The sequence below is a fragment of the Microplitis demolitor genome, chromosome 6 (genome assembly GCF_026212275.2).
Source record: "Microplitis demolitor isolate Queensland-Clemson2020A chromosome 6, iyMicDemo2.1a, whole genome shotgun sequence".
In the NCBI taxonomy this organism is placed as follows: Eukaryota; Metazoa; Arthropoda; class Insecta; order Hymenoptera; family Braconidae; genus Microplitis; species Microplitis demolitor.
The window spans coordinates 18,876,688-18,902,373 of record NC_068550.1 but is presented as its reverse complement, the minus strand read 5'-3'; the positions used below and the strand labels follow the sequence as shown (position 1 = coordinate 18,902,373).

At 28.8% G+C, this 25,686-nt stretch overlaps 2 protein-coding genes across 2 annotated transcripts; both read right to left on the bottom strand.

Annotated features, from left to right (window-relative positions):
- Positions 1-8,421: 8,421 nt before the first annotated feature.
- LOC103569046 (serine/threonine-protein kinase MRCK alpha) lies at positions 8,422-14,266 on the bottom strand. The gene is made up of 4 exons (XM_008546129.2): positions 14,040-14,266; positions 13,718-13,953; positions 8,921-8,984; positions 8,422-8,834 (listed from the first exon to the last, which is right to left on the bottom strand). Exons 1-4 carry the CDS (start codon positions 14,085-14,087, stop codon positions 8,526-8,528), a joined length of 657 nt encoding a protein of 218 aa, XP_008544351.1. The 5' UTR covers positions 14,088-14,266; the 3' UTR covers positions 8,422-8,525.
- A 3,807-nt stretch (positions 14,267-18,073) lies between these two features.
- LOC103569045 (lys-63-specific deubiquitinase BRCC36) lies at positions 18,074-24,940 on the bottom strand. Its single transcript, XM_008546128.3, has 5 exons — positions 24,050-24,940; positions 23,569-23,773; positions 21,970-22,058; positions 21,750-21,854; positions 18,074-18,609 (listed from the first exon to the last, which is right to left on the bottom strand). Exons 1-5 carry the CDS (start codon positions 24,158-24,160, stop codon positions 18,295-18,297), a joined length of 825 nt encoding a protein of 274 aa, XP_008544350.1. The 5' UTR covers positions 24,161-24,940; the 3' UTR covers positions 18,074-18,294.
- Positions 24,941-25,686: the final 746 nt, after the last annotated feature.

The following is a 25,686-nucleotide window of genomic DNA, read 5'->3' as shown; positions in this document are numbered from 1 at the left end:
TAAGTGAGTGTTAGATCAGATAAGAGCGTTAACATATGGAACATCCGAAAAAAATATAAAGAACGATGATTTTGTAATTATTTTGTTGACAATATTATTTAAATTAAGCAAACGATAACAATAAATTATGAAGTGATCGAAAGAGACGGTAGAGACGAAGAGCCGATATAATATTTGAAACATTGGAAAAATTACAACATGAGTTATCCGGAAAAAATTAGGTAAATTGTTATTGTTCCAATTTTACATCGCCAATATCTTTTGAACTAACCAGCCGATTTTGATATTCAATACGCCGTTCGACGTAATTTTTTAGTCTCTGATGTTGAAAAAATTTTGGGATCAATCAGTTCAACAACTTTGGTTTCATTATAAAAAAAAAAACATTTTTTTATTTTTTTGCAAATCAATCCATAATGTATGTTAAAAGTTATCCGAAAAAGACATTTCTTCCAAAATTTTATTTTTGGGGTGGCTCATATATTAAGTCAAGAGTCAAGAGGGAAAAGGGGAAGGAGACGTAGCATTCAAAATGTAGGGCAAAATTTTTTATAAACAATGTTAGATAGCTCAAATCATTCTATGATGTTCATGTTGCCTTTGGGTACAATTAAAAAAATCAAAAATGGTTGACTCTGCGGGCAAGCCCAGAAATTTCAGGCGGTTTTCGAGCTTCTTGAGCTCTAAAACATTATTGTTGGTACATGTTTGAGCTCTTTGAGTTCAACAATACCTTTGAATACATTAGTATTGTTGAGTCCTTCGAGCTCGAAAAAAGTGACGTTTAGTATTAATCTCAGAGAATTCGGAAAATTTAAAATAATCAACAAGGATGATTTTATAAGTTTTACTGATGGCCATGCTTGATAAATTCAACATATTTGTACAGAAATTAATAGAAATGGTCAAGATAAAGAGTTACTTGAACTTTGAATTGAACCAGCGAGTAAATATATGAAACGTACAGAAAGAATTGTCAGAAATAGTGATTTTTTTTAAATTTGGTGATGATGCTATTTAAACTAACGAATCGATTGCAACAATTTATGTAGCGATCATCAAACACTATAAAGCCAAAGAGCCGGTATAAGTTTCGGAACATATGATGAATTACATTATGCCCTATCCGAGAAGAATGAAGTAAGTTGTTATTTTTTTCATTTTTCGTCGCTGATATTCTTTGAACTAATTAACCGATTATGATATTTAATACGGCATTCAACGCAAAAACATTATCGAAATCAATTAGATTTGTGATTTTTAAGTTTATTAGAAACAAACACTTTTTTAAAATTCTTTTGACAGCGATGTCTCTTGACAAATTTATCCGATTTTGATCGTTGAGGCGGCACTCGATGCGGCTTATAGAGCTTTAAAGTTGATTAGATTTTGAAACCAATCCGTCAGTTATACTAAAAGTTATCTAAGAAAACATTTTTCAAAAATTTTGTTTTTGAATAACTTGAAACATACTACATTGATCAAGCTAAATGATATATAGAAATTAAGAATTTCGGAATAAGTCTTCTTGAATGCCGCATCCAAGATCCAAATCAGTTCACCCGTTCAAAAGTTGTAGAATATTTACATACGTACGTACATGCACACATACATACACTCGGATACCTCCTTGAAAATAGTCAGGATAGCTTCTTAGAACCTTGAAACGTCGAGATCTGTTCAGAACTCGGTTTCAGAAAGTCGGACCGAAACCAATAACTTTACTTTTTTTGAAAAATTTCCAATTTTCTTAGCGGGAAATTAAAAAACTTTCAAGACTTTATTTTATCCCCTTTTTCTATAGTATTACTATAAATTTTTATGTAGCCTACAATAAATAATATATGTCTATAATAAAACGCACACAAAAATTGAAGAACTAATAGCTGATCAGCTCAAAGATTACTTTTAAAAATTAGATAATATATTAATCTAAAAATTCACTAAGTTAAGGGGGATAGCCACTGTGAGGGTCGAAGAAATAGGTGATTTTCGGGAATTTTTCCGACTGGGATAATAAAAGAATTCGGGGATCGGGTTTTTTTGTTTCATAAAGTATACAGTGAAGATAATTCTCCTAAATTTTTATTAAAAAATATCATGTTATTATAAAGTTATAAACATTTTTGTGGAGCACCAAATAAATTTTCCCCACCATCGTGTCATCTCCAACTCAAAAACGGATTATCTGAAATAAAAAAACCAAGCTGCGTTGTAATCTGTATGCATGTGGTTATCGTTCTACGCAGGGGATTTTAAAAATTTGGATTTGAAAATAAATGACGACATATTAAAAATTTTTTTTTTCTCATTTTTTTTTTTTTTGGATTCAAGCAACTCTAAAAAATCTTAAAAATCAAAAATTTCTAAATCCCCTACGTGCAACTTTACTTACTGAATCGACGAATACGAAAAAAAAAGTTGCGAATCGGTTCATATTTATGCAAATTACAGATGCCACCAGTTCAAAAAAAGTAGTTTCGAGAAAAAAGCGTTTAAAGTTTTTAGTTAATGCAATGGTCAGTTGACGCGCTGTCATAAAAATAACTATAATTCGAAAAATATTCTAAATTTTCATACAATACTCTAGATACATATTTTTGAATATATAAACTTAGATTTAATAATTTTTTTTTTTTTAATTTCGCAGTGGCTATCCCCTGTAAATATGAAAAAATTACTATGGAAAGCGCGCCTAATAGCTTTTTGTGATATCTAAAAATAATCTTTAAATTTGGTCTGATTTTCATAAAGTTACTCGCGTTCGAAAAAAAATCGGTATTTTGAGATTACCGTTTTAGTAAGAATCAGAACTAGTTAGAAATTTAAAAATTAATTATATATTACCGATATTATGTTTATCGAAAATTATTCGATTATTATCTGCATCCACAAATATTCCATCATGTGACCACTGTATTTTAGATTCAGGAGATTCTTCTATTACTCTAGTGATAATATCAGGATCACAAGGAATAATTATTGGCTGACCTTCTTTTACAACAAGACTTAAGTGATTTTCTTTTTTTCTTCGATTTACTAAAGTAATCGTATCTCGAGTTATATCACCGCAAAGATTCGTATTACATCTTCCTGTCATTTCACTTGGACCCATGCATGGTTCACCCTTGATATTAGGTTCAGGATTATTGCAAACACGTTTTCTCTTACCCACTCCTCCGTTACAACTTGCACTACAAATCCATGGACCCCATTCCGACCAACCACCATCTCTAGGATCTTCACTAATATCTTTAATAATGGAAAAAGTTTTAAATTAATTAGTTTGAATAGATTTAATTGTCAGTAATTGCTAATATCAAATCAAAAATTCTAAACAGTAATGTTCAGTAACAATATTTTGCATATTAAGAAGCAATTTATTATTTCTGCATGCTTACTAAAAACTACAGAAAATAATATTATTCAATAAGACCATAAAATGTTTTCAACCGAAAGTACTCTATTTGCTATGTCACGATTGGAGATCGTGATGGGCGTAGGTACGATATTCGTATAAAATGTAGTGAATAAAAGGGTACTTATATTGATCAGGGTCCAGTTCGTATGCCCGGCTACCGTTAACCAAATGCTCAATTTATTCTATTTTATATTTAAATCGCGCCCACACAATATTGTTGAAGACAATATTGATAAAACCCAAAGCGATTTCTAATTAATGATTTGACTGATCTAATTCCACAATCAAACGTCAAGCGATAAACGTAAGATTGTGTACCCCCTACTGTGAACTATCGGTCTGAGCTGCTAGACAGGTAGAAAAATAAGGGATAAAGGACGGTGGGTTGCCAAAAAGCCTCGTGAAGCTAGTATCTCATTGTTAAAGTAAAATTGTTTGATAAATAATGCTTTTCAAATGTTTTATGTTAACGAATATTTATTTATTAAGGGAAAAATATTCTCAAAATACAGAAGGGTTACAAATGTCAATATTTAGAATAGTAAATATAAAAGTAAGTATTTCATGCATATGGTTTACAAATATTTCAAAATATATGAAAATAAAAATACCAAACAATGGTTACAATGTTTAAAAACTGACCCTAAACAGGTTTAGGTGAGGTGTCAGGACTGTCAGCAGTAACACAGGACACTTAATTCACAACGCGTTGTCGCGGTTAATTAATATGATTCTAATTTATCTATTTATTTATTTATTTAGTATGCTTTGTTGCATCAAATTAAATGTTTATTCGTTTCTAAATCTTTGTAGGTTAAAATGAAATATAAAGTCTTCGGGCTTCTCGCGGTAAAATAATTCTAACGTATTCAAATTCTTTGCGTCTTCGCGATAAAATAAAATATAAACCCTCGCAGTTTTGCGAATGCCGTAAAAATGCCGTAAATTTTTGGGATTTATGCACATGCCGTAAATTTACCGTAATAATTTGGTATTAAAATGGTTATTTTGGCCAGTTTTTTCCTGCAGTTATGCCCTATACTTACTGCACTTATGCTGTAGAGTTACCAGATTACTACAGTAATATTACTATAAAAATGCCGAACTTTTAGCGAAAAAATGCTGTAAAAAAACTATAACAATACCGAACTCTTACCAAAAAAATGCTGTAAAAAAACTGTAAAAATGCCGAACTTTTACCAATAAAATGCTGTATAAAAACTATAATACGATAATTTAGTAATAATAAAATCGTTGTTTTTGTGATAATAATACCGTCAGTATCCTGCAATTTCGCCAGATTTACGCTGATAAAATAGAAAATTGTAAAAAAATATGGTTTTATTTTTTGTTCGCTTCTGCATTTAAAATCATCGAAAATTTGCAAAATGTAATATTTTTTATTTTATTTTATTGGTTCACACAATTCTTACTCAAACAAAAACATGTAAGTGAAAATAACTATCTGTGAAAATTGATGTTTTCAATTTTCTTAAGTTTGTTTGTATCCATCTGAATACAATTAGTAACATATTTCAAGTAAGTGATTTGGCATAATGGCTACCAGATCAAACTTTGAACAAATAGGTCTCGGGATCGAGTCCATGAGTTAACGGGTATTTTTATTTTTTTTTTTTTTCATGACAGTTATTTAATATATAACTTTATAAGGTTCTATATAATTATATAAAATTAGATATAACTGAATAAAATTTTATATAATTATATATAAATTTTTTTATGGGTAGAACGGTTTGATGCTGCAAAAATGCCGAAAATATACTATAAATATGCTGTATAATTACTGTTTTAATTTTGTGAAAATACCGTATTTTTTCTGTTTTATTACCGTAAATATTAGGAATTTATTTCGTAAATTTTTGGTAATAATGCGGCAAAAAAACTGGCTAAAATAACTCGAGTAATACCATATTTATGCAGTATTTATACCGTATAATTCCGGTATTATTTCGGTATTTCCAAAACCGCGAGGGAATTTGGTTATAAAATCTTCGCGTATTTTCACGGTAAAAATAGTTTCAAAATATTCGAATTCTTCGCTTTTCGCGGTAAAATATTCTTCAAAATTTTCGCATTTATTGCGATAAAATATTCTTTGATTCTTCACGTTCCTCGTGGTATAATTCAATATAAAAATAACATTAAATTAAATGGATTGAAATAAGGTGACGATAATCATTGCTACCGGTGCTTCCGATTGATATTAATTCACGACTTACGACGATCAAGGTCCGGTTCGTATGCTCAGCTACCGTTGACCGAATGGTGAGTTTAATATCACGTCAATTATTCTCCTGAAACTAGAAGAAAATGATATACCGATCATTCGAGTGCTTACGACGATCAAGGTCCGGTTCGTACGCCCAGCTACCGTTAACCGAATGCTCAATCGAGATATCAATTCTCTAGCCACGAACACCGTCAAGTGTCCGGAGTTCAGTAAGGTTCAGAGTTTGATTTCCAAAAGAACTGATGAGCTAAAGTCTATGGTCTTTTTATATGGTCTTCACATATAAAAAGTGGCGGTAACTTGTTTCCCATACGAAAAGACTCGGACTCGCCCGAAAGTTCTAGGCCCATGCACACGTGTGATCCCGGGGACATATATTTGACTATGAAGTAGGCCGATGACTCTGGCGTCATTCTGTCGCCAAGCAACGCTCGTACTGGAAACCATAAATTTGGACGTTTCCATTAGCTTTCTCTAATTTTCAAGAATCACATGCAGGTGCACATGAGTTGGGTGGTCTATAGTTTTAAAATGAAAAATCAAAGAAAAGATTACAGCGCTTATGCTTAGATTCTTAAATGGGAACGGATGTATAAATCTTAAAAATACGTTAAGTAAAAATGATGAAATTTCAAGAAAAGAGAAATCTATAATACACGTGGTCCATTAGTACAATTCGATTTAATTGTAAAGCGTTGACAACGCTCAGGTAGGTATGTTTGTCCGGTACGATTGCTGGCGTCAATAAGTCGGCGTAATATATATAAAGGTTAATGTATAAAAGGTCTTAAAAAAAAATAAAATTTTTGAATGTAGCGGCCGTGACAGCTATCTCTGGCATTTTTAATTTAAAGTGATTTCAGCTCTTGTAATATTTTAATCCTAAAATAACGCTGTTTACCCATATAACAGTTTTTTTCAATTCTTGAGCAAGTCTGCTCTCAAAATCGATAAGTGCTAGTGTTTTTTTCTACGTGTGTCTTGCTGCAGATACTTGTAACCAGATTTGAATTGCAAGCCTAGTGCAAGCCTTACACAAGAAATTCATGCCAGATTATAATTCAATTCTAGAGGAAGACTATCCAGACAGCATTCAAGTCGCAATGACTGCTTCACGACGTCTTTTTGAAGAAGTCATCAAGAAGTTTTATAATGAATTCTTAAAAGTGTCATTTTTAAGAACTCTTAATTAAGAGTTTTTGAAGACTCCATAAATAAGACGTTGGTTTTTTGACGTCAAAATGTATTCTTTTTTTAACTTCTTTATGAAGTCAAAATTAGGAGCTCCTTAAAGACCTCATGATAAATTAATAATGAAGTCTTATTTACGAAGTCAGGAAAAAGAACTCTTTTTAAAGACTTCTTATTGAGTTCGCTAGGTGGCTCATTCGACATCTTGAGAACTTCTTAAAGACTTCTTTAAGATGTTGATGAGACGTCCAAATCATAAATAGGAACTCATTTAAAACTCATCAAGACGTCATTTTGCTATCTGGGTATAGTTGAAAATAGTTGCGCATGGCTTGCTCAAGATCTGCTCAAGGCTGAAAATTGACCTTGAGCCTTGAGTAGATCTTGAGCAAGCCATGCGTAAGTACGTACTGTAAGTTACTGATGCAAGAAATGCGTCAGACACTGTTTCATTGCACGTCTTCAAGATATCTTTAATATTCTTATGTACGATACAATGAACAAGATATACACAAATCTTGACAAAGGTTTCTTGATACACGATCTTGCGAAAGACACAAACGTAGAAAGACACTAGCAGATAGGGGTCTTTTGCTCAAGATATTACTCCAAAATCTTGCTCAAACACGTGTTAGGGTAAACATAGAGGTCTAAGAGCTAAGATTTAAGTTAGATAAAAGTATACAAAGAAATTTCAATTGTTCGAATTACTAATTTTTAACGGTGAAAATTGAAAATTATTGAAAGAAACAGCCATGAGCGTTTTAGTGGGATTCAAACCCAGTAACTTAGGCATGAACGACCTATGCTTTAAGTACTACACTACACAACCGATCGTGGTTCCTAAGTTAAGTTATGCTAAATAAAATAGTATCAGGTATCGATAAGGAATTCCAAGGATACGCCCAATTTAGGCTTGTCACATATTTTCCTAATAACAACCAAAAAACCAAGTTTGGATTTGTTTTGACATGTTTTGTTTTAATTTTCCTCATGAAGACAAAACAAGGTTTGAATTAGGCTCGCCGTACTTCAGTTCTTCTCGTGAGGATGAAACAAGATTCGAATTAGGCTTGTCGTATTTCAGAAAGCCTTCTCGAATTGGATTTTCGGAATTCCGCAAAGGCATTTCTAGTCGGAATGGACTATTAAGCCCCTATTGAGTCCTCTTATAGTGTTATTTGCAAGATCCTTGCATAAAAAAAATCAGTCTATCAGTTGACCCTGCGGACCAGCCCCAAAACTTTACACTGTTTTCGATTTGATTGGAATCCATGGAAATTTTTGGATAGGGCAGGTAGAGATATCTTTATCAAAAAAATTGAAAAAAGTGCATTTCTGTAAGTATCTTAAATAGCCATTGAGGATTTTCGTCAGTAAGGAATAATTGTAAATAAAAAAATTTATGATCTTAAATAATTTTGTATGCTTATTTATTAATTGATAGAAATAATGTAATAGGAATTTTTTTTAATATTACATCAGGAAAGAACGTCTAACAAGGTATGATATTAAATGATTGATATTTATTTACTATCAAATGAGGAAGAAAAATTATTTGAGCCATGTAATGTTTTCGTATCATAATTAATTATTCAAAATTATATAAATAATTATAAATTAAATCAATGATACTTAATTGCAGTACTATAATTAATGGTACTAAAGTATTTTTTTATCTGCTGCTGATAGAATATCACGTTCTTTTTGTTCAATTTTTTTAGATAGGTCACGGATTTTGTTCTTATATGATTTTACAGCAGATAATATAACTGATTCATAGTTTTCTAAGAAGTTTATGGTTGATTTAATCTTATTAACTTGTTCAGCTTTTTCATTTGTTCCCAATTCGATTAATCCAAATTTTTGTGTTAGTTTATCCATATCAGTTTGGATTTTTTTGTAGTCATTATTTAATAATGCGATTTGTCTTTCGTAATTTTCGATATCAGTCTTTAAGCTTTCGGAATCCTTTAAAAATACACACAATTGAAATTTAATATTATTTTGTGTTTTTTATCACATTCAAAAGTACAATGATGTTCTCTATTACTTACATATTCATTTTTAGCGTTTGATAATAAATCGCAATAATGTCTTGATTCATTATCAAAAAAACCACTAAAATTGAAAAAAAAAAAAAAACTTTATTTTTTTTATTTTAAATGATTTTTGTGATTAATTCATAATAAAAAATAATTAAAACTATTTCTGGTATTTATAACTCTAATCTTGAAAAAATTTTGATTCTCGAGAAACTTTAAGCACAGCTTTTACCAAATTTTGTAATTACTAAAATTAACATTAGTACAATACATAGAGAAAAAAATATACGTTTTGAAAGAAAATGGTTGATTTAGGTATTTTACCCTATCAAAAGAATCCGTAAGGGATTGCATGAGAACTCAGAGGAATCCATACACAGAGAAAAAAGTATAGTAAAAATTACAATACTATAGTAAAATTTACTAACAGATATGAAAATTATATCTATATTGTAATTATTACTAAATGTTTAGTCAAATTTACTAGTTAGTAATAATTACATAATAAGATATTCAAAATTACTATGAGTAATGTATTTTTTGCTAAGACGATTATATTTTTTACTATTTGTATAGTAAATTTTACTCTAAGTACTATTAATGAATGCAAATTTAAAAAAGTAAATTTTCTAATACAATATAGGATTTGTCACTACAGAAAATATTAAAAATTACTATACGCAATGTATTTTTTGTTAACACAATTATGTTTTTTTATTATCTGTGTAGTGAATTCTACTATGTATAGATAAAATTAAAAGTTGGTGGGGATAGCATATACAAATATGTATTGCAAGTTTTGAAACTTTTGTCCAAAGGAGATATCGGGCCGTCAGACATAGGAAAGGACTCACGTGCGGGAGATCCGGGTTCGAATCTCGGTTGAAACAAGTGATTATTTAAAAAACAAAAATCGACACCACCACCAATACAGATTGCATAAATAATAATAATAATCATGATAGCAATAAGCATAAAAAGTTAAAAGCTAATAAAAATTTTATTTTATTTTTTTCCATTCTAGTACAGTAAAATTTACTAAACGGGTAGTAAAATTTACCAAATATAGCTAAAAATTAATATGCAATATCGGAGATTTTCCATAACCACTATTTAAGAAATTACTAAACGACTTGTAAAATATGCTTATCTGTTTATTAATTTTTCATATAAATCATAAGCGTTTCAAGATTACTATCCAAATTTAATAAGTAATCTCACATTTTTTAGTGAAATTAACTATATTTTTTTCTCCGTGTATCGGAAAGTATAAATTTAGTAAGAATTCATAAGAATTCTGGTAGTATATGAATTTATTTAAGAATCCATGTAGGAAACTGTGGGTATTTGGATTCCTACACAGGAACTTGGATTTCTTTGTGGGAAATTTATTTAGGAATCTGAGTTTTTATGTAAGTAATTTCTATGGAATCCGGGGTATCTGGATGTATCTGTCTATCGTCTATTGATACGCGTATATAAATAAAAGAACAGATTGATATTCTACTGGTAGAATACTTTTTATCAAAAAAATAATTAATCGATGCTTTTTACATCAGTCTCAGTAATAAGTTGTGGATTTATTAATTAAATCAAGAAGTATTACATTCATATAGAAATTACTAATAATTTCAATAAGACACTAAAATAGAAATCATACAAAGATATTGTACTTTAGGAAAGTTTATAAAAACACATACGCTTTTTATGACATTTGTATCAATAACGTGAGGCTTTTTGTTAATTGTTCTAATTGTTAATCCATACAACATTCCCATATGGATTTTGACATGGTGCAGATTTCTATAGGAAACCGAGGGAAAAAACCACATGGGAATCTGTATTAGATTCCCATACGGATTTGGAGTAGTGTGGATTCTCATAAAAACCCGCCTGAGAATCTATATCGGGGTCTATGCTGGGTTTCTATGTTAGAAAACCATATGAAAATCCATCCGAAAACGCCATGTGGGAATCCACATAGGAATCTAAGCTGGAATTCCATATGAATTTGTTTGATAAGGATCAATTTCATTTCAGAAAAAATTACTTATTTTGTGTATTTATAGGAGCAAGAAAATTAATTACTTCCCTGATTAAGAAATATGATTTGCTTCATGTTGTATATATATCTATATTAGGGTAAAAAAAATCAACTATTTTTTTTAACTTCCCACTTTGAAAATCGATGATTTTCAAAAATTTCGGGAAGTTATTGTTTTCACCCCGATTTTCGAAAATCAAGTTTTCATCAGATGTCGACGTTTTGAGGTCCTAGGAAGCTATTCTGACTATTTTCAGAATGATGTCTAAGTGTCAGTATGTATGTATGTTTGTGTTTGTATGTGTGTGAATGGTCTATAACTTTTTAACTAATGAATCGATTTGGATGTTCAAGGCGGCAATCGAAAGAGCTTGTTGGCCATCAACATTCCCGAAAATTTCTGATCATTTGTTCAAGTAGACTCGAAAATATTGGCGAATTACGAAAAGAAAAAAATATTTTTTTTTAGTTTTTTATTGATGTCTCAGAAACGAATTGAATGGTCAAAGCCAAATTCTATTCAGCTCTAGAATTCAATAAAACGCGCATATTGCCACCTAAACGTTAAAATCGGTTAATTAGTTCGAAAGATATCAGCGTTGAAAAGTTAAAAAAATAATATTTTATGTTATTCTTTCTAGATAACTCAAAATGTACTGTACTAAGATGTGTCTAAAATCTTACAAACTTTTCCTCTTTATGGTCTCTTTTGATCATTGTATAATGCCATCAAACTTGTCCTTTATTTAAACAATATTATCAACGAAAAAATCGGAAAAATACAGTTTTTAATCATTTTCTCAGATATTTTATATATTATTGCTCTGACCTAAGCCAACACTCATTTTAATCTTGATTTCGATCACTGACATTGATTTCTGCCTCGATATATTTAGTTTATTAAACATAATCGGAAATTAAAATTTAAAAACCGCTTGTTCATTAATGATTTTCGATTCTTAAACTTTTAAACTTTAGCATAAAGTGTAACTTGTTAAAGTTTGAAAAGCCCATAAAAAAAAATAGCATGCAATAAGATTTTCGAGCTCGAAAATATAGTCACATCAATATTTTCGAGCTCACCAAATAAGGGCTCTTAATTTTAATAGGAAGATGGTGCTCATCGCAGTTTTTTATTTTTTTCTCAGTCCAATAAAAAAAAATTCATAACTCATCATTAATTGATTATACAGAAAAATGTTTTCTAAAACTTTTATAGGAAATTTAATGCTTTACAAAAAAGGTATCTTATATTTTTTCCGTAAATCTTACGATTTGAATAATATTGAAGATTTAAGTTTGATTATTTTAAGACAAATTTCATTTTTGTTTCTGAATTTTATGACTCGACAATAAATGACTATCATAAAATGCGGAATACATATTTTTGTAGGAAATTAACTGCTCTATAAAAATGATGTCTTATGTTTTGGCGATTAAATTAAACGTTTAAAAGATATTCATCATCAAACTTTCATGTGTACTGATTTTAAGAGTTTTTGATTAGGTAATCGAAAAATTTCGATTTAATTTATGAATTTCATTTTTTGTCATTAATATAAGTATTATTTGACTTTTTTTTTCGAAATTTTTTTTTCAATAATTCTAAACATTATATTTTCAATTACTAGAAATCACGATTATGTTGTTTTTTTTCAATAACGTCTTCAAAACGGCAGTGAAAATTTTTCCGTTGTAGCTGGATATTGTCCTAGGAAAAATTTTTTTTTTACAAAGAGCAATTTGAATTTTTATTGCAACTTATTAAAGAGCATCGAAAAAATTACCCTACTTACAACAAAAATTAATTGAAACTTAATAACTTAGTCGAAAATTGAAATAAAAAAGTTTTTTACAACTAATTGAACTTTTTTTTCCTTAAAACTGAAACATATCATGATATCTTTATAATAAAAGCTTTGCTTTTTTTATTAACAAATAATTAACTAGGCGATAAATAATGTAAAATTTATTTTTTTAAATGTAGACAAAAATACTTACACATGAAAGAAAATTTGAAAATATTTTGAAGTTTCTCACTTGATAAAAACTAAAATTCGTGTAAATTTCCTCAAAACTTATAAATTAAATTGAAATTTTTCGATTAACTAATCAAAAACTCTTAAAATCAGTACACATGACAGCTTGATGAATATCTTTTAAGCGCTTAATTTAATCGCCAAAACATAAGATATCATTTTTATAGAGCAGTTAATTTCCTACAAAAATATGTATTCCGCATTTTATGATAGTCATTTATTGTCGAGTTATAAAATTCAGAAACAAAAATGAAATTTGTCTTAAAATAATCAAACTTAAATCTTCAATATTATTCAAATCGTAAGATTTACGAAAAAAATATGATACCTTTTTTGTAAAGCATTAAATTTCCTACAAAATTTTTAGAGAACATTTTTCTGTACAATCAATTAATGACGAGGTATGAATTTTTTTCTACTGGACTGAGAAAAAAATAAAAAAACTGCGATGAGCACCATTTTCCTATTAAAATAAAGAGCTCATATTTGATGAGAATTTTTTTAAGGTGTCTAGTAACCCATTTTTCCGTATCACTTGTAAAAAAAAAAATCCTTGATTTTGTTGACCCACCCTAATCTATATATTAGTCGATTTGAATTGTTTGAAATCATTACAAATTGTTTTGAATCATTCCAAATCATTTTTCTTAATCAGGATTGAAATCTATTTTTTTTCCTCTTATTGAATAAATGATGAAAATAGAATAAAAAAAAATGTTTGCCAACCGGAAATCTTGAAGTTCTTTCTTATTACGATCTTTGCATTGTTTGCAATTTTTATTCATATTAATAAATGACTGATTTTTTCTATTTACTTCATCTTCTAAATGTTTGTTTTCTAATTGTAAATTCATAACATCGATCTCCATTTTCCAATTACTACTTGATAGCAATATTTGTTCATTTCGAAGTATTTTCAAATTGTTTTTAACCTTTTCTATTTTTTCAGTTAAATTTTGGTCCTTAATAACAGAACAAATCAAAATTTTTAGGATAACAATAAGAAAATCAGAATAAAATTAAATGTTAAAAATAATTTCATACTAACCTGCAACATCAACGCTTGAACATTGTCGCGTGAGTTAGAATTTTCCATTTTAACTAAAAAAAACTTTGAAACCAACAAACGCTTATCAATATATTCACCAATAAGCTTATTTCTTATAATATTTAATGAAAGAAAACTTTATTATGTTACAATTTATAACGACTGATTAATTATTAAAACGAATGCCAATGAACAATTTTAAAAGGTTAAGAAGTTTATGATACTGAAGTCAGCCGACGTCTAATAATGACTTAATGATCCAGAAGTTAACATCCTGCTTAAAAAATCCGATAGATTCTTATTGGCTGGGTGCGCGACGAAAACGACATCTGTCGACCGCATTAAATCATTCTCAAAAAGCACAGAGAGAATGAAGTATGATAAATCATTTTTAATGTGCGCAATTAGAATATGGAATGAATTACCAGGGAGCCGTACTTGTACGCAAAATCCTACATTTAATGAATTTAGGAAAGTGTGCTATGATTATTTCTTGAATAAGATGACTAATTAATTAATGATGAATGAAATGATTATATGATTATACATTAAAAAAAAAACTATTTATACATTTATAACATACTTATACTTTAAAACAATTGTATTAATATCTTTCGTTTAACCACTATATATACTATTATATAAAATTATGTATTTTGGATGGCCGCAAGGAGTTACGACTCCATGGCCAATTAAATAAATAAATAAAAAAATAATAATAATAATATGCGCAATACTACATTTAAAAAGTCGAAAAGAATAGATTAGATTGTGCTAAAAAAATTAAGTATAAAAAATTTTAATAAATATTATTTTGAACGACGTAAGGTTAGCTAGTAATAATAATAATAACAACAATAATAGTCATAATAACAAATGAGCTAAAATAATTATAATTATAATTTTTAATATTTTAAATCATTAATTTGCATTGAGTAAAGAAATTAAAGTGATTTCAATCATTCGTAATTAAAAATTTAAAAATTCAATAATTTAAAAAACTTTGTGTTCAAAATTTGTAATTTAAAAAATTCCCTGTAATAATTTTTAGCCAAAAATGAATATCATGGATGAAAATGTGTAAAACTTGTAATTACTATTTCTGCCAGTATTTTTGCAATTAAAAACATAACTATTTGTTCTCATTTTTTAACACGACTTTCATTTAACTATTTACAAGACAAGTGCGATTTAATGCGTATTTCGTCCACTGCGGACGATACAATCGATTCGATTGTCCCCACCCTATACTCCGCACTCTGCCAGTAAGGCCCTATACTTAACTATAGGACTTCTCATAGAACTCATTCATTCTTATAAAATCTTTATGGGAATTTATGAGAATCTATTGGATTCTCTGAGATTTTCTAAACAGGGCAGACCATTAACAATTTCCAGATTTTTTTTATTTTAAAATCAATTACTAAAAGAAAAAAAAAGTGCACAAGTAGAAAATTGAATACAGTGTATGTGCAATTTTTTTTTTTTATTATTTATCGTTTTGAAAAAAAACCGAAAAATTATTAGACGTCAGCTAACTTCAGGATCATTGAAGTTTACGAGTGTGAATCAACTGACATGAGACAATTCATAAATTTTAAATAAATAAATTAAAGCAATGATATTGAAAAAATTGCGCGTACTGATTTTTCAATTATCTAAATACGCATTTAAAAATTTTTATTCTGCTTACATTTTATTCATTTATTCAAAATTTAAAAAAGTGTCACTTGTCAGTTACATTCACACTCATTAGAAGTTTAAATTATTAATTGCCTCTGAGCAATAATTGTCGGTACTAATGATTAATTATATCAATAATAAAGGTGTTTTTATCACATTTTCTGATAGAAGAGAAAAAACTAGTAACAGTTGCTACGATTAAAGCGAGTCAATAAGTATGTGAGAAAGATGTTTGTACTTAAGATTTTAATTCGTTTTGTATAGGATTAGACTACCTATTTTTTTAAAAAAATTATTTCTATTGAATATAATAGTTTTAAAATATTCACTCTTATTGTTATTGCTAATTGATCATTGAATTGACTTCCTTAAACACAAAGTGGAAGAGACTTTGTCAGATAATACCCTGCAAGATGTTTCGTTGAAGATATAAAATCAAGAATTAGTTTCCAGTAATAGTTATTTTTATTAACCAATAATAAATGAGCAGGAATCTTCACTTAATTGCCAAAGCGGGAATTCGAATACTTTGGATAATTTTTATGAATTTATCGGGTCAAGGAATTTTAATTTAGTTGTCATAAATTTATGATTCTGGAAATTTAGCCGACATCTAAAAACTTTTAGATTTTTCCAAAAACGATACATTCATAAAAAAAATATATATAATTCAAAAAATTGCATCTACGGCAATTTAAATTTTTTACGCGTGCATATTTTTATTTATTTTTTTTTTTTGTAATTAAATTATTGAAAAAAAATCCAATTTTTGTTTCCGTTACTCAAAATAAGTAATTTTTTTCTAAAATGGAATTGATAGTTCTTATTTTAAGTAAAACTATTGCTTCACTTTAGCAATAAAATTCTAAAAGCATATCCAAACAGCATTCAAGTCGGAATGACTGCTTTACGACGTCTTTTTGAAGGAGTCCTCAAGAAGTCTTATAATGACTTGTTAAAAGTGTCATTTTTAAGAACTCTTAATTAAGAGTTTTTGAAGACTCCATAAATAAGACGTCAGTTTTTTGACGTCAAAATGTATTCTTTTTTTAACTTCTTTATGAAGTCAAAATTAGGAGCTCCTTAAAGACGTCATGGTAAATTCATAATGAAGTCTTATTTACGAAGCCAGGCAAAATAACTCTTTGAGAACTCTTTTTAAAGACGTTTTACTGAGTTCGCTAGGTGGCTCATTCGACATCTTGAGAACTTCTTCAAGACTTCTTTAAGATGTTGATGAGACGTCCAAATCATAAATAGGAGCTCATTCAGAACTCAATATGACGTCATTTTGGTATCTGGGTAAATAACTCAAGGCAAGCAAATATTTCTCCAATTTAGTTTATACGTTCTCAAATTTATTACAACTAAAAACTTCAAAAAAGCAATGATTTGGTTAAATAAAAAAAGTAATTAAAGATATAATTAAAAATTAGAAAAAAATTCTTGCACAAAGAAAAAAATTTGTTTTTATAACTTTAATTACGTACGTACTTTATTAGCGATCAAGCTTCCGATTTCTGATTAACTTTCAATCGGGCTCAGTGGGAACTTTCTGATTGAATCTAATTCAATCTGATTGAGAAATTTCCATCGAAATTAATCGAAAAATAATATATATTTTTTCCCGATTGAAATTGAATCACACACTTGCAACGCTCCCGAGTAATTCTGATTGAATTTTTGCTTCCAATTGAATCTGATTGAAATCCGACTGTATTAATCAGATCCAATTGAATTTAATCAGGGTTTTTTTAGGGAGGATACAATCTATTCAGAAATAATAAGTTTAAATTGAATCCCTCACTTACTACATAACAGAAGTATCTGTTCAATAATATTTGACTTCTTACTTACAATACTAAAATATGTCAAAAGTTCTGTAACCAAGAATACCCCTGGCGGATCCGAATTCCGGTAAATTACAGTAATTACTCTAATTTACTGTATTCGACAAATTACGGTATTTTTGCGGTAAATTTACAGCATGAGCGCAGTAATTTACCATAAAATTGCGGCAAGCCTGTGGTATTTTACCGTAAAATGAAGTATTGTTACTAAAAAGATTAAAAGTTATTAAAAAAAAAAGCACTTTAATGAATCTCATTGAAGTGTTATTTATGTGGTTATTTTTATAGAATTTAATATTAAATTAGTACAAAACTGATCCGTAATAGGGACATGTTTCGTAATAGGGACATGCTTCGTAATTTGACATTTTTCCTTAGCTATTATAAAAATTTTGAGGAACATTAACAAATTAAAGTTTTTATTTATATTTTTTTTATATTAAATTTACTTATTTGTATACAAATGGAATTAATCTTAAGGATAATTTGATTATACATTTAGTAATAATTATATATTTATTTGTTATAAATTAACAATACTGATTTTTAAACTAAACAACATTATTTATTATTAGTAATAACTGAATTACTTTAACAAGTAATACTCGCTTCTTCGTTCAAAAACTCATTATTCCAGTCAAACTTTTAGACTTTAATCAAATATTAATCGTCTTAACAAAAACGAGTTATTTGTTTTCATGAAAAAAAAAAAAAAAAAAAAACTATTTTCTTCCTGCAGATTTATTGCTTTTTTTCTTAGTTTGCTTAGTTTCCAGTTGAGTTGGATACGACTTTTGAATTTCTTTCAATAGCTTTTGTTTAACTTTATGAAGATGAGTCTTATAATTTTCATTGAGAATAAGTCGTTGCTCCAGCACTTCTATTAAAGGTTTCGTAACTACATCCGTAATGTGCGCAAGAGCACGTGTACGAACCGCATTGTTGTGAATAGTTGCAAGAGGATCTGAACTATTTTCGCAACGGTTTGCAACTTCATCATCTTCTTGAACAAGAATTTTTGGTAGATCTTTTGATGCCTAAAACAATTAACTTTAATTACTCATTGTTTTATCACATAACATGAATTGATCATCTTCGTACTTCTAAATGTTAAACTAGTAAGTAACTTTTAATGTAATAAAAATACATTGAATATAAGTTCAAGTATACTTCGTGTGCCTACACAGAAAAAAAGGATTTCTTGACGCGAAAAAAATTTTACCCGTCTCAAGATAATTTTTTGTATTATAAATAAAAAAAAAAAACAATTTTCTTGAAACAAGAAAAAATTTTGTAAAGCGAAAAAAAATTATTGTGCCCAGAATTTTTTCCAGACCTAAAAAAATTGTCTCAAATTCATTATGTAAAATACTTCTTGCGTCGAGAAATCGTTTTTATGTTTCTGTGTATATAAGGTAAAGGGCTCGATTATTGACCATGACCCAGTTTCTGACCTTTTCGGCTTCAATTGAAATTTAATGTACTAGAAGGCGTTCGCGCACTAACACGCATCCATTATTTTTTGATAATTACCTTCCACGCTTCCCTTGTGAAAAATTCGTTATTAAAAATATCCATCATGGATTTCTATTGTCTCTATTAGCCGCTGACATGATCCATCATCTCTATAGAAACCGTTGCCATGACGACAGTTCCCATAGCAACTATTGCCATGACAACAGTCTCGATAACAAGCGTTGCCATGACAGATATAAGCGGTGACATAACACCAAATTTTTTAGGATAGATATTGAACCACTCTTTCGACCAATCAGAAATGATTGTATTTGAATGTATAATTTTATGAGGCTGACTTTAGCCCGTTAGCGGCGTATTCTTCGGCATGAGTTACATAAACTAAATTTTTCATTCAAATAATACAATAAATTATACGAGAACATAAAGTAATATATTCTACGCTTAATTGATAACAAGTACAGATTGATAGAATATCATAGCGAGATAAAAAAAAGTTTAAGATTGAAGACAGTGCGAGAATAATTTTTCACTTGTAATCAGTACTTCGTGTGAGAGGGTACGAAGATTGAATTGGAAGTTTTTTTGTTATATAAACATACTTTATTTCCATTTCTTAATAAATTCTTTTTTTTTTAATTAAAGTTTAAAAATTATAAAGTTTAATTAATTCTAAATTGCCATAAATAACGTTACAGGTGATAAGTTGCTTTCAATTCAAGGGTCAGAAACTGGATTCACGAATGTCGATTCTTTAAACATTTACTTAAAATATTAACGAAATTATCAAAATTATACTTATTATAAAATTTTCTTTAAAACATTCTAAACCTGCCGATAAAGTCATCAATATTTTTTTTAATTAAGTTTTTTAATAACTATTTTAATTTTACATCAACTGTTACTCTTAAAAGGTCAGAAACGTGGCTCTTTACTTTATCATTTTTATGTCAGCATAAAATGATGTATTATAACGATGAAAAATTTGCTTTTACAGTCAAATTATAATTACACTTCAATATACTTTTACGAAAAAATTTTCAACAACGTTTATATACATTCTCACATTTTTAGAGGATATTCATAGGTATTTCTTCTTATCCATATAAATTGACGAATGTCTCTTTCTCTACTTACCCTGGCAGATCCAAACTACGGTAAATTGGCGTAATTTACGGTATTCGGAAGAATCACGGTAGAATACGGTATTTTACCGCGAATTGCGGTATTTTACGACAAGTTACGGTAATTTGCCGTACAATCGTGGCAATCCTACGGTATTTAACCGTAAAAGTGCGGTATTTTACAGCAAAGTTGCGAGAACATTGCAGTATTTCACCATAAACGTGCAGATTTACTGCAAAATTACGGCATTTTACCAATAGTGAAGTATTTTACGGTATTACGGTAGAAATGTCACAAATTGCGATAAATTACGATATACTACCGTAAATTGCCGATTTTTTTACCTCGGATTGCCTTAGATTACCGTAATTTGTCGTAAAAATGACCGTAACATGCGGAAAATTTGCAGTAAAACAAATTAGAATCAATAAATAAAAAAAAATCTATGTTTTTAATTATATTTGTACAAATTTTTAAGGACATCCAATTTAATTGTAAAAATTGTTATTCAATGAAAAAAAAAAAAAAAAAAAAAAAAAACAAACAAATTACGTTCGATAAATTGAAGATTTTTAAAAATTTTTCAAAATGAAAGATTCATAACTTATGTCTTATATTAAAAAATAACTTGCTTTTAATTAAGTAATGGTTTATATTTAATTAGAGTTCTTTCATTGTACAACTTCGATAGTTTTTTACAATGTTTTACCTTCTAACGCCCTAAGCTCTTTTCTTTTTTTACACTCTCTAAGTTCTTTCTCTCTTTATTTTTGCGGCTGGGGCCCACCTTGTGCTTCTATACTGTACTGCATCAATTACGATGATGCCTCACTATTCCACCTTGCGGTAGAGATGCAGTGAAAAACCACAGAGAAAACCTACCCTGATCGTCACAACCGTAAGTTAACTTCAAGCTACAGCCGTATTCTGAAGCCAATTTAAAGAAAAGTGTTGGAGAGCAAGCAGTTACTTTAAGCTGACAGTAAATTGTCTGTAAACTTGAATTCAATTTGACCTCAAGTGTTACTATCAGACAATGACGTTAAGTTGATTGAAAATTTCACTTCAAATTGACAGCAAGTTCTTCTGTCAAATTACATTCAGATGACAGTAGTTGATTTACATCAACTTGCATGATAGTATTATCTACCAAGGCTCGCTAGAAACTTGTCGTTAAGTTAGTCAAAAATGTTTCACTGCAGCTTGCTGAGCAAAGTGTGGCTATCAGGGTAACCAGTACAGTTCAGTTTGGGTGAAGGTCCAGTGATAAATAAAATACCCATTTTACCGATTAATAGATTTCATCCTAACGGTCAGAGACCTCCGTTCAAACCCGACACGTGGCTAAGCGCTCATCGAACCTAGTAGCGATCATGTTTGATGTTACTTAACTTTGGTGATCGCCCGCGCAACGCGCGTGCTGAACGGCCTCAGCCGGTTCATTTGATATTAATTATATTCTATCACTCAGGACTGTTAATCTACTAAGCTAAATAATAAATTCACAAAAATAAATTTGCGGGCTTTTGACTTCGAGTAAACTTTGGCTTCGAAATTATCAAATTTTTTTACTTACATTCAAGCATTCCTTTGATATTTCTCCAATTTTAACAATCTCTACTGGAATTTCTACGGCATCATTGTTACGAGATTGAAAACAAGTTAATACACACTCTTGTTCCTATAAAATAAAAAAATTTACTTCAATTATTAATTACAATTAATCTTTTATTAATGATTTATAAAGATCAAAATGAAAAAAAAAAAAAATGAATAATATAATTTAAAAAAAATACTTTTGTCTCTTTATTTTCGGAAAATACTGAGAATATTAGACCAACAAAGCACGAGTCCATCAGTTGATACGTCGCCTGAGTTCCAATATCTGTAAATTAATGAATTTATTTTTATTTTCAAAATGAAGAAAAAAAAATCCAAATAGTTATGGAATTTTCAGAAGTTTAATTAGTAACATTTCTTATAGCAATTTTTGAGGTATGCATATATGAACAGTACAAACCATTTAAACTAACAAAACTTTAAAGCCTTTAAAAATTGTAGTTGCTGAACTTTCAAAATTGAAAAGAAAAAATTATCACATTAAATGAACTAACTTTTTACATAATAAAAACTTAATCAAGTAAGTATAAGTTGACAGAATGAAAATCGATTAAAGCACGATTGCGAATTCTTTAATGAGAATATTTGCAATTAAAAATTAAATTTTTAATTTGTAATTGAAATTATATCGATTAAAATTACGAAATTAATTTTTCATTCAACAACTTAAACTGAAAAATTAATTTTAATTGAGAAACGTGAGATTAAATATTAAAAAATTAATTTTAATCCAGAGACGTGGATTTCAAAATTTGATAATTGATATTTCATTCGACACGAGATTTAAAATTGAAAAATTAATTTAAATGTACACACGTGGGATTAAAAATCGAAAAACTCATTTTTAATCAGACAAGTCAAATTAAAAATTAAAAAATTAGATTTTAAATTGACACGTGGGTTTAAAATTTCAAAAATTAATCCTAATTCAGACACGTGGGACTAAAAATAAAAAATTACTTGTGTAATTCAAACACGTGGGATCAAAAATTGGAAATTACTTTTTAATTAAGATGTGGTACGCAATCGGATAAGTAATCAAGGCAAAAAATTCGACGGCACTTATAACAGGAAAGAATACTGTTTTACTTGACCTTCAAGTTTAAATATTTTTAAACTTACTCTTGATCGTCGGATATAATAGAATTTGAAATCAAAAGATCATTTATAGTTGAGACATTTAAGGATTAAATTTTTTGAATAATTTTCAGTGTAAACAGAGAATTTAAAATTATAACAACACTAATCTGATTTTCGGAATCTTAAATTTTTTATTTAATTTCTGATATAATAAAAGAAAATTAAAAAACGGAATGTAAGTTTTGAATCCTTTTTAGCTATGGCTAATTTAAATTTTTGATTTACTTTTCTATTATTAAATATGGAATTTGAGATTAGAAACAAATTTTTTAATCTGTTTTTCTGAATTGAGATTGTTCATTTAATGTTTTATTATAAAACGTAGATTTAAAAACTAACCCATTACATTTTAACGCTACTTTACGAATTAAGAATTTGAAATATAATTTTTAATTCAAAAATGTAGGATTAAAAATTAAAAAATTGTTTTGAATTCAAAGATATTGAATTAAAAATTAAAAAATAATTTTTAATTTGTTGTTTTTGGATTATGAAATATAAAAAAAAATTTAATTGAAGCACTAATGCAATTATAAATTTAATGCGCTATTTGCAACCCTGGCTTTTACCTCAAGTGTTTGTTAAATCCATACTCAATTTTTTAAAATAGTAAAACTATTTTGATAATCGCTTACCGACATGAGAAGGAAAAACTGTTATATGAGGATGAGAATGATACCATCCAACTACTCTCATAGGTCTTTTTAATTCCACAGTCAATCGTTCAGCTTCTGCAGCAGCTTTGAACAATTGTTCTGGAGAAATTTCTACACGATCTTTCTTTTTATCTAATCGTAGTAAGATATTCAAGGCAGAAATTTTTGTAATACCACTGTCAATCTAGAAGACAAATTATAAATATAGTAGTAGGCGATTTTAAGATTCTGAAAGTAGCAGACAATAACAAAATTAGTTTCTTTTATATAAACAACTAAAATACACACAAGATTTTTTTTATGTGCATACTTTAAAAAATTTATTTACATATAAATAACTTTTCTATTAAAGTTAAAAAATTACGTGTCTGCTACTTTCAGTATCATGCGATTTTATGGGTATATTATTTTCAATTTTAATTAGAGGATTATAAAAATATTAAATAGTACAATATCTTACATGGCCAATAAGTAATCCCATTACTTCAAAATTTTCCGTTGATAATGCATGTTGAAGACAAGTCATATAAACATCTGCTTGTAGTTCAACTTTTTTAAGCGGACATTCCATTATTTATTGTTGAATATTAAAATTTTCAAATTATAAACAAGTTAACGAATAATCTAAAGTTCCCGACATGTAAACATAACCTTGCTGTACTACAATGAGTGATGATTGGTGTATATAGGCGGTGTGTCTGTGATTTCTTTAAACCTTGATAAATTGATAAACAAGAAGATCGCTCTTATCGGAATACGGTATACAAAACGGCAGCATACGCGTGCAGTCCACCCTCTCTGATAGCCAACCCTGATAGCCACCCTAACCATAAGTTAACTACAAACTACTGCCGTATTTTAAAGGTAAATGTTGGAGAGCAAGCAGTTACCTTTAAGTTGACAGTAAATTGTCTGCAATTTTCAATTTAATTTGACTACAAGTATTAACGTCAAACAATGATATTAAGTTGATTGAAAGTTTCACTTCAAATTGACAGAAAGTTTTTCTGGCAAGTTACATTCAAGCTACTGCCGTCTGAAGCCAACTTAAAGGAAAGTATTATACAGCTAAGTTTGCCAGAAACTTTCTCGTTAAGTTAGCCGAAAGTGTTGCTCTACAACACTTGTAAAGCAATGTCTGGCTATCAGGGAAGTTGGCGAGAAATTGGTGTCAAACTAACAGCCGCAAATAGACTCCAAGTTGGCCACAAAAGTTGGTATTTCCAAAGTTAATAGACACTTTCTGAGAAAATTGGTGGTAAAAGTTGGAAATCCAAAAAGTTGACAGAAAGTTGCTTTCAATTTTCTTAGAAATCTGCGTTCGAATTGCCCGTAAAAGCCACTTTAGCTTGAAATTGAGGGTAATTTGATGTTGAAATTATTTAAAATCTGCTGCCCGAATTTGCAGACAATTTTACAGCAAAAGTTGAAAATAAAAATTTATGGTTAATTTTTCTTTAATTTAAAAGTAAACTTTTACGGAAAAAAAAAATAGTCAGTAATGTTTATTCTTACCATTTCAGAAGGTAAGCAAATTGATACATCATATTGTCTACAATTTGACGGTAAAAAAATACTTTACAATTTTTTAAGTCAAATTAACCATAAATTGAAATAAAAATTTGCCTGAAAATTGAGAACAACTTTTCCTAGTCAACCTTTAAAGTGAATTTGCATTCTAATTCGAGCAGTAAATTTACGTCAAATTGAATAAAGTGTTGCATGCAAATTGTTGTAAATAACGGAAAAGTCCGAAGTTGACGCACATTTGACGAAAAATTCAAGAAAACTATCGTAAAGTAAACTTTTGCTAAAGCAAACTGAGCTATTAGAGAGCCTATGCTAATCCCTCCTTGATAGCCAATCTCCCAGAAAACTACAGTTTCACCCCAAAAATTGAAATACAACTTTTGACACCCCGATGACGTACAGTATACAAAAAAAATCTCAATTTAACTTTTTATCCTTCGAATAAGTAAAATAACATAGAAAACTGGATGTAAAAGTAAAGCTGTTATTTTCCACATCAAGTTTATATAAAATTTTGCGTGTGGAAGAGAGCAAAAAATTAAAATAAAATTTTTCTTGTCCTAGACG

What these genes read in the sequence shown, in the direction of transcription:
- LOC103569046 (XM_008546129.2), bottom strand. Translation starts at nt 14,087, where the DNA reads ATGGAAAATTCTAACTCACGCGACAATGTTCAAGCGTTGATGTTGCAG. An exon ending in TTCAAGCGTTGATGTTGCAG is followed by an intron (nt 13,954 to 14,039) that starts GTTAGTATGAAA and finishes TCTGTTATTAAG; the next exon opens with GACCAAAATTTAACTGAAAA. An exon ending in CAAACGCTAAAAATGAATAT is followed by an intron (nt 8,835 to 8,920) that starts GTAAGTAATAGA and finishes GTATTTTTAAAG; the next exon opens with GATTCCGAAAGCTTAAAGAC.
- LOC103569045 (XM_008546128.3), bottom strand. Translation starts at nt 24,160, where the DNA reads ATGGAATGTCCGCTTAAAAAAGTTGAACTACAAGCAGATGTTTATATG. An exon ending in TGGGATTACTTATTGGCCAT is followed by an intron (nt 23,774 to 24,049) that starts GTAAGATATTGT and finishes TTTGTCTTCTAG; the next exon opens with ATTGACAGTGGTATTACAAA. An exon ending in CCGAAAATAAAGAGACAAAA is followed by an intron (nt 21,855 to 21,969) that starts GTATTTTTTTTA and finishes TTTATTTTATAG; the next exon opens with GAACAAGAGTGTGTATTAAC.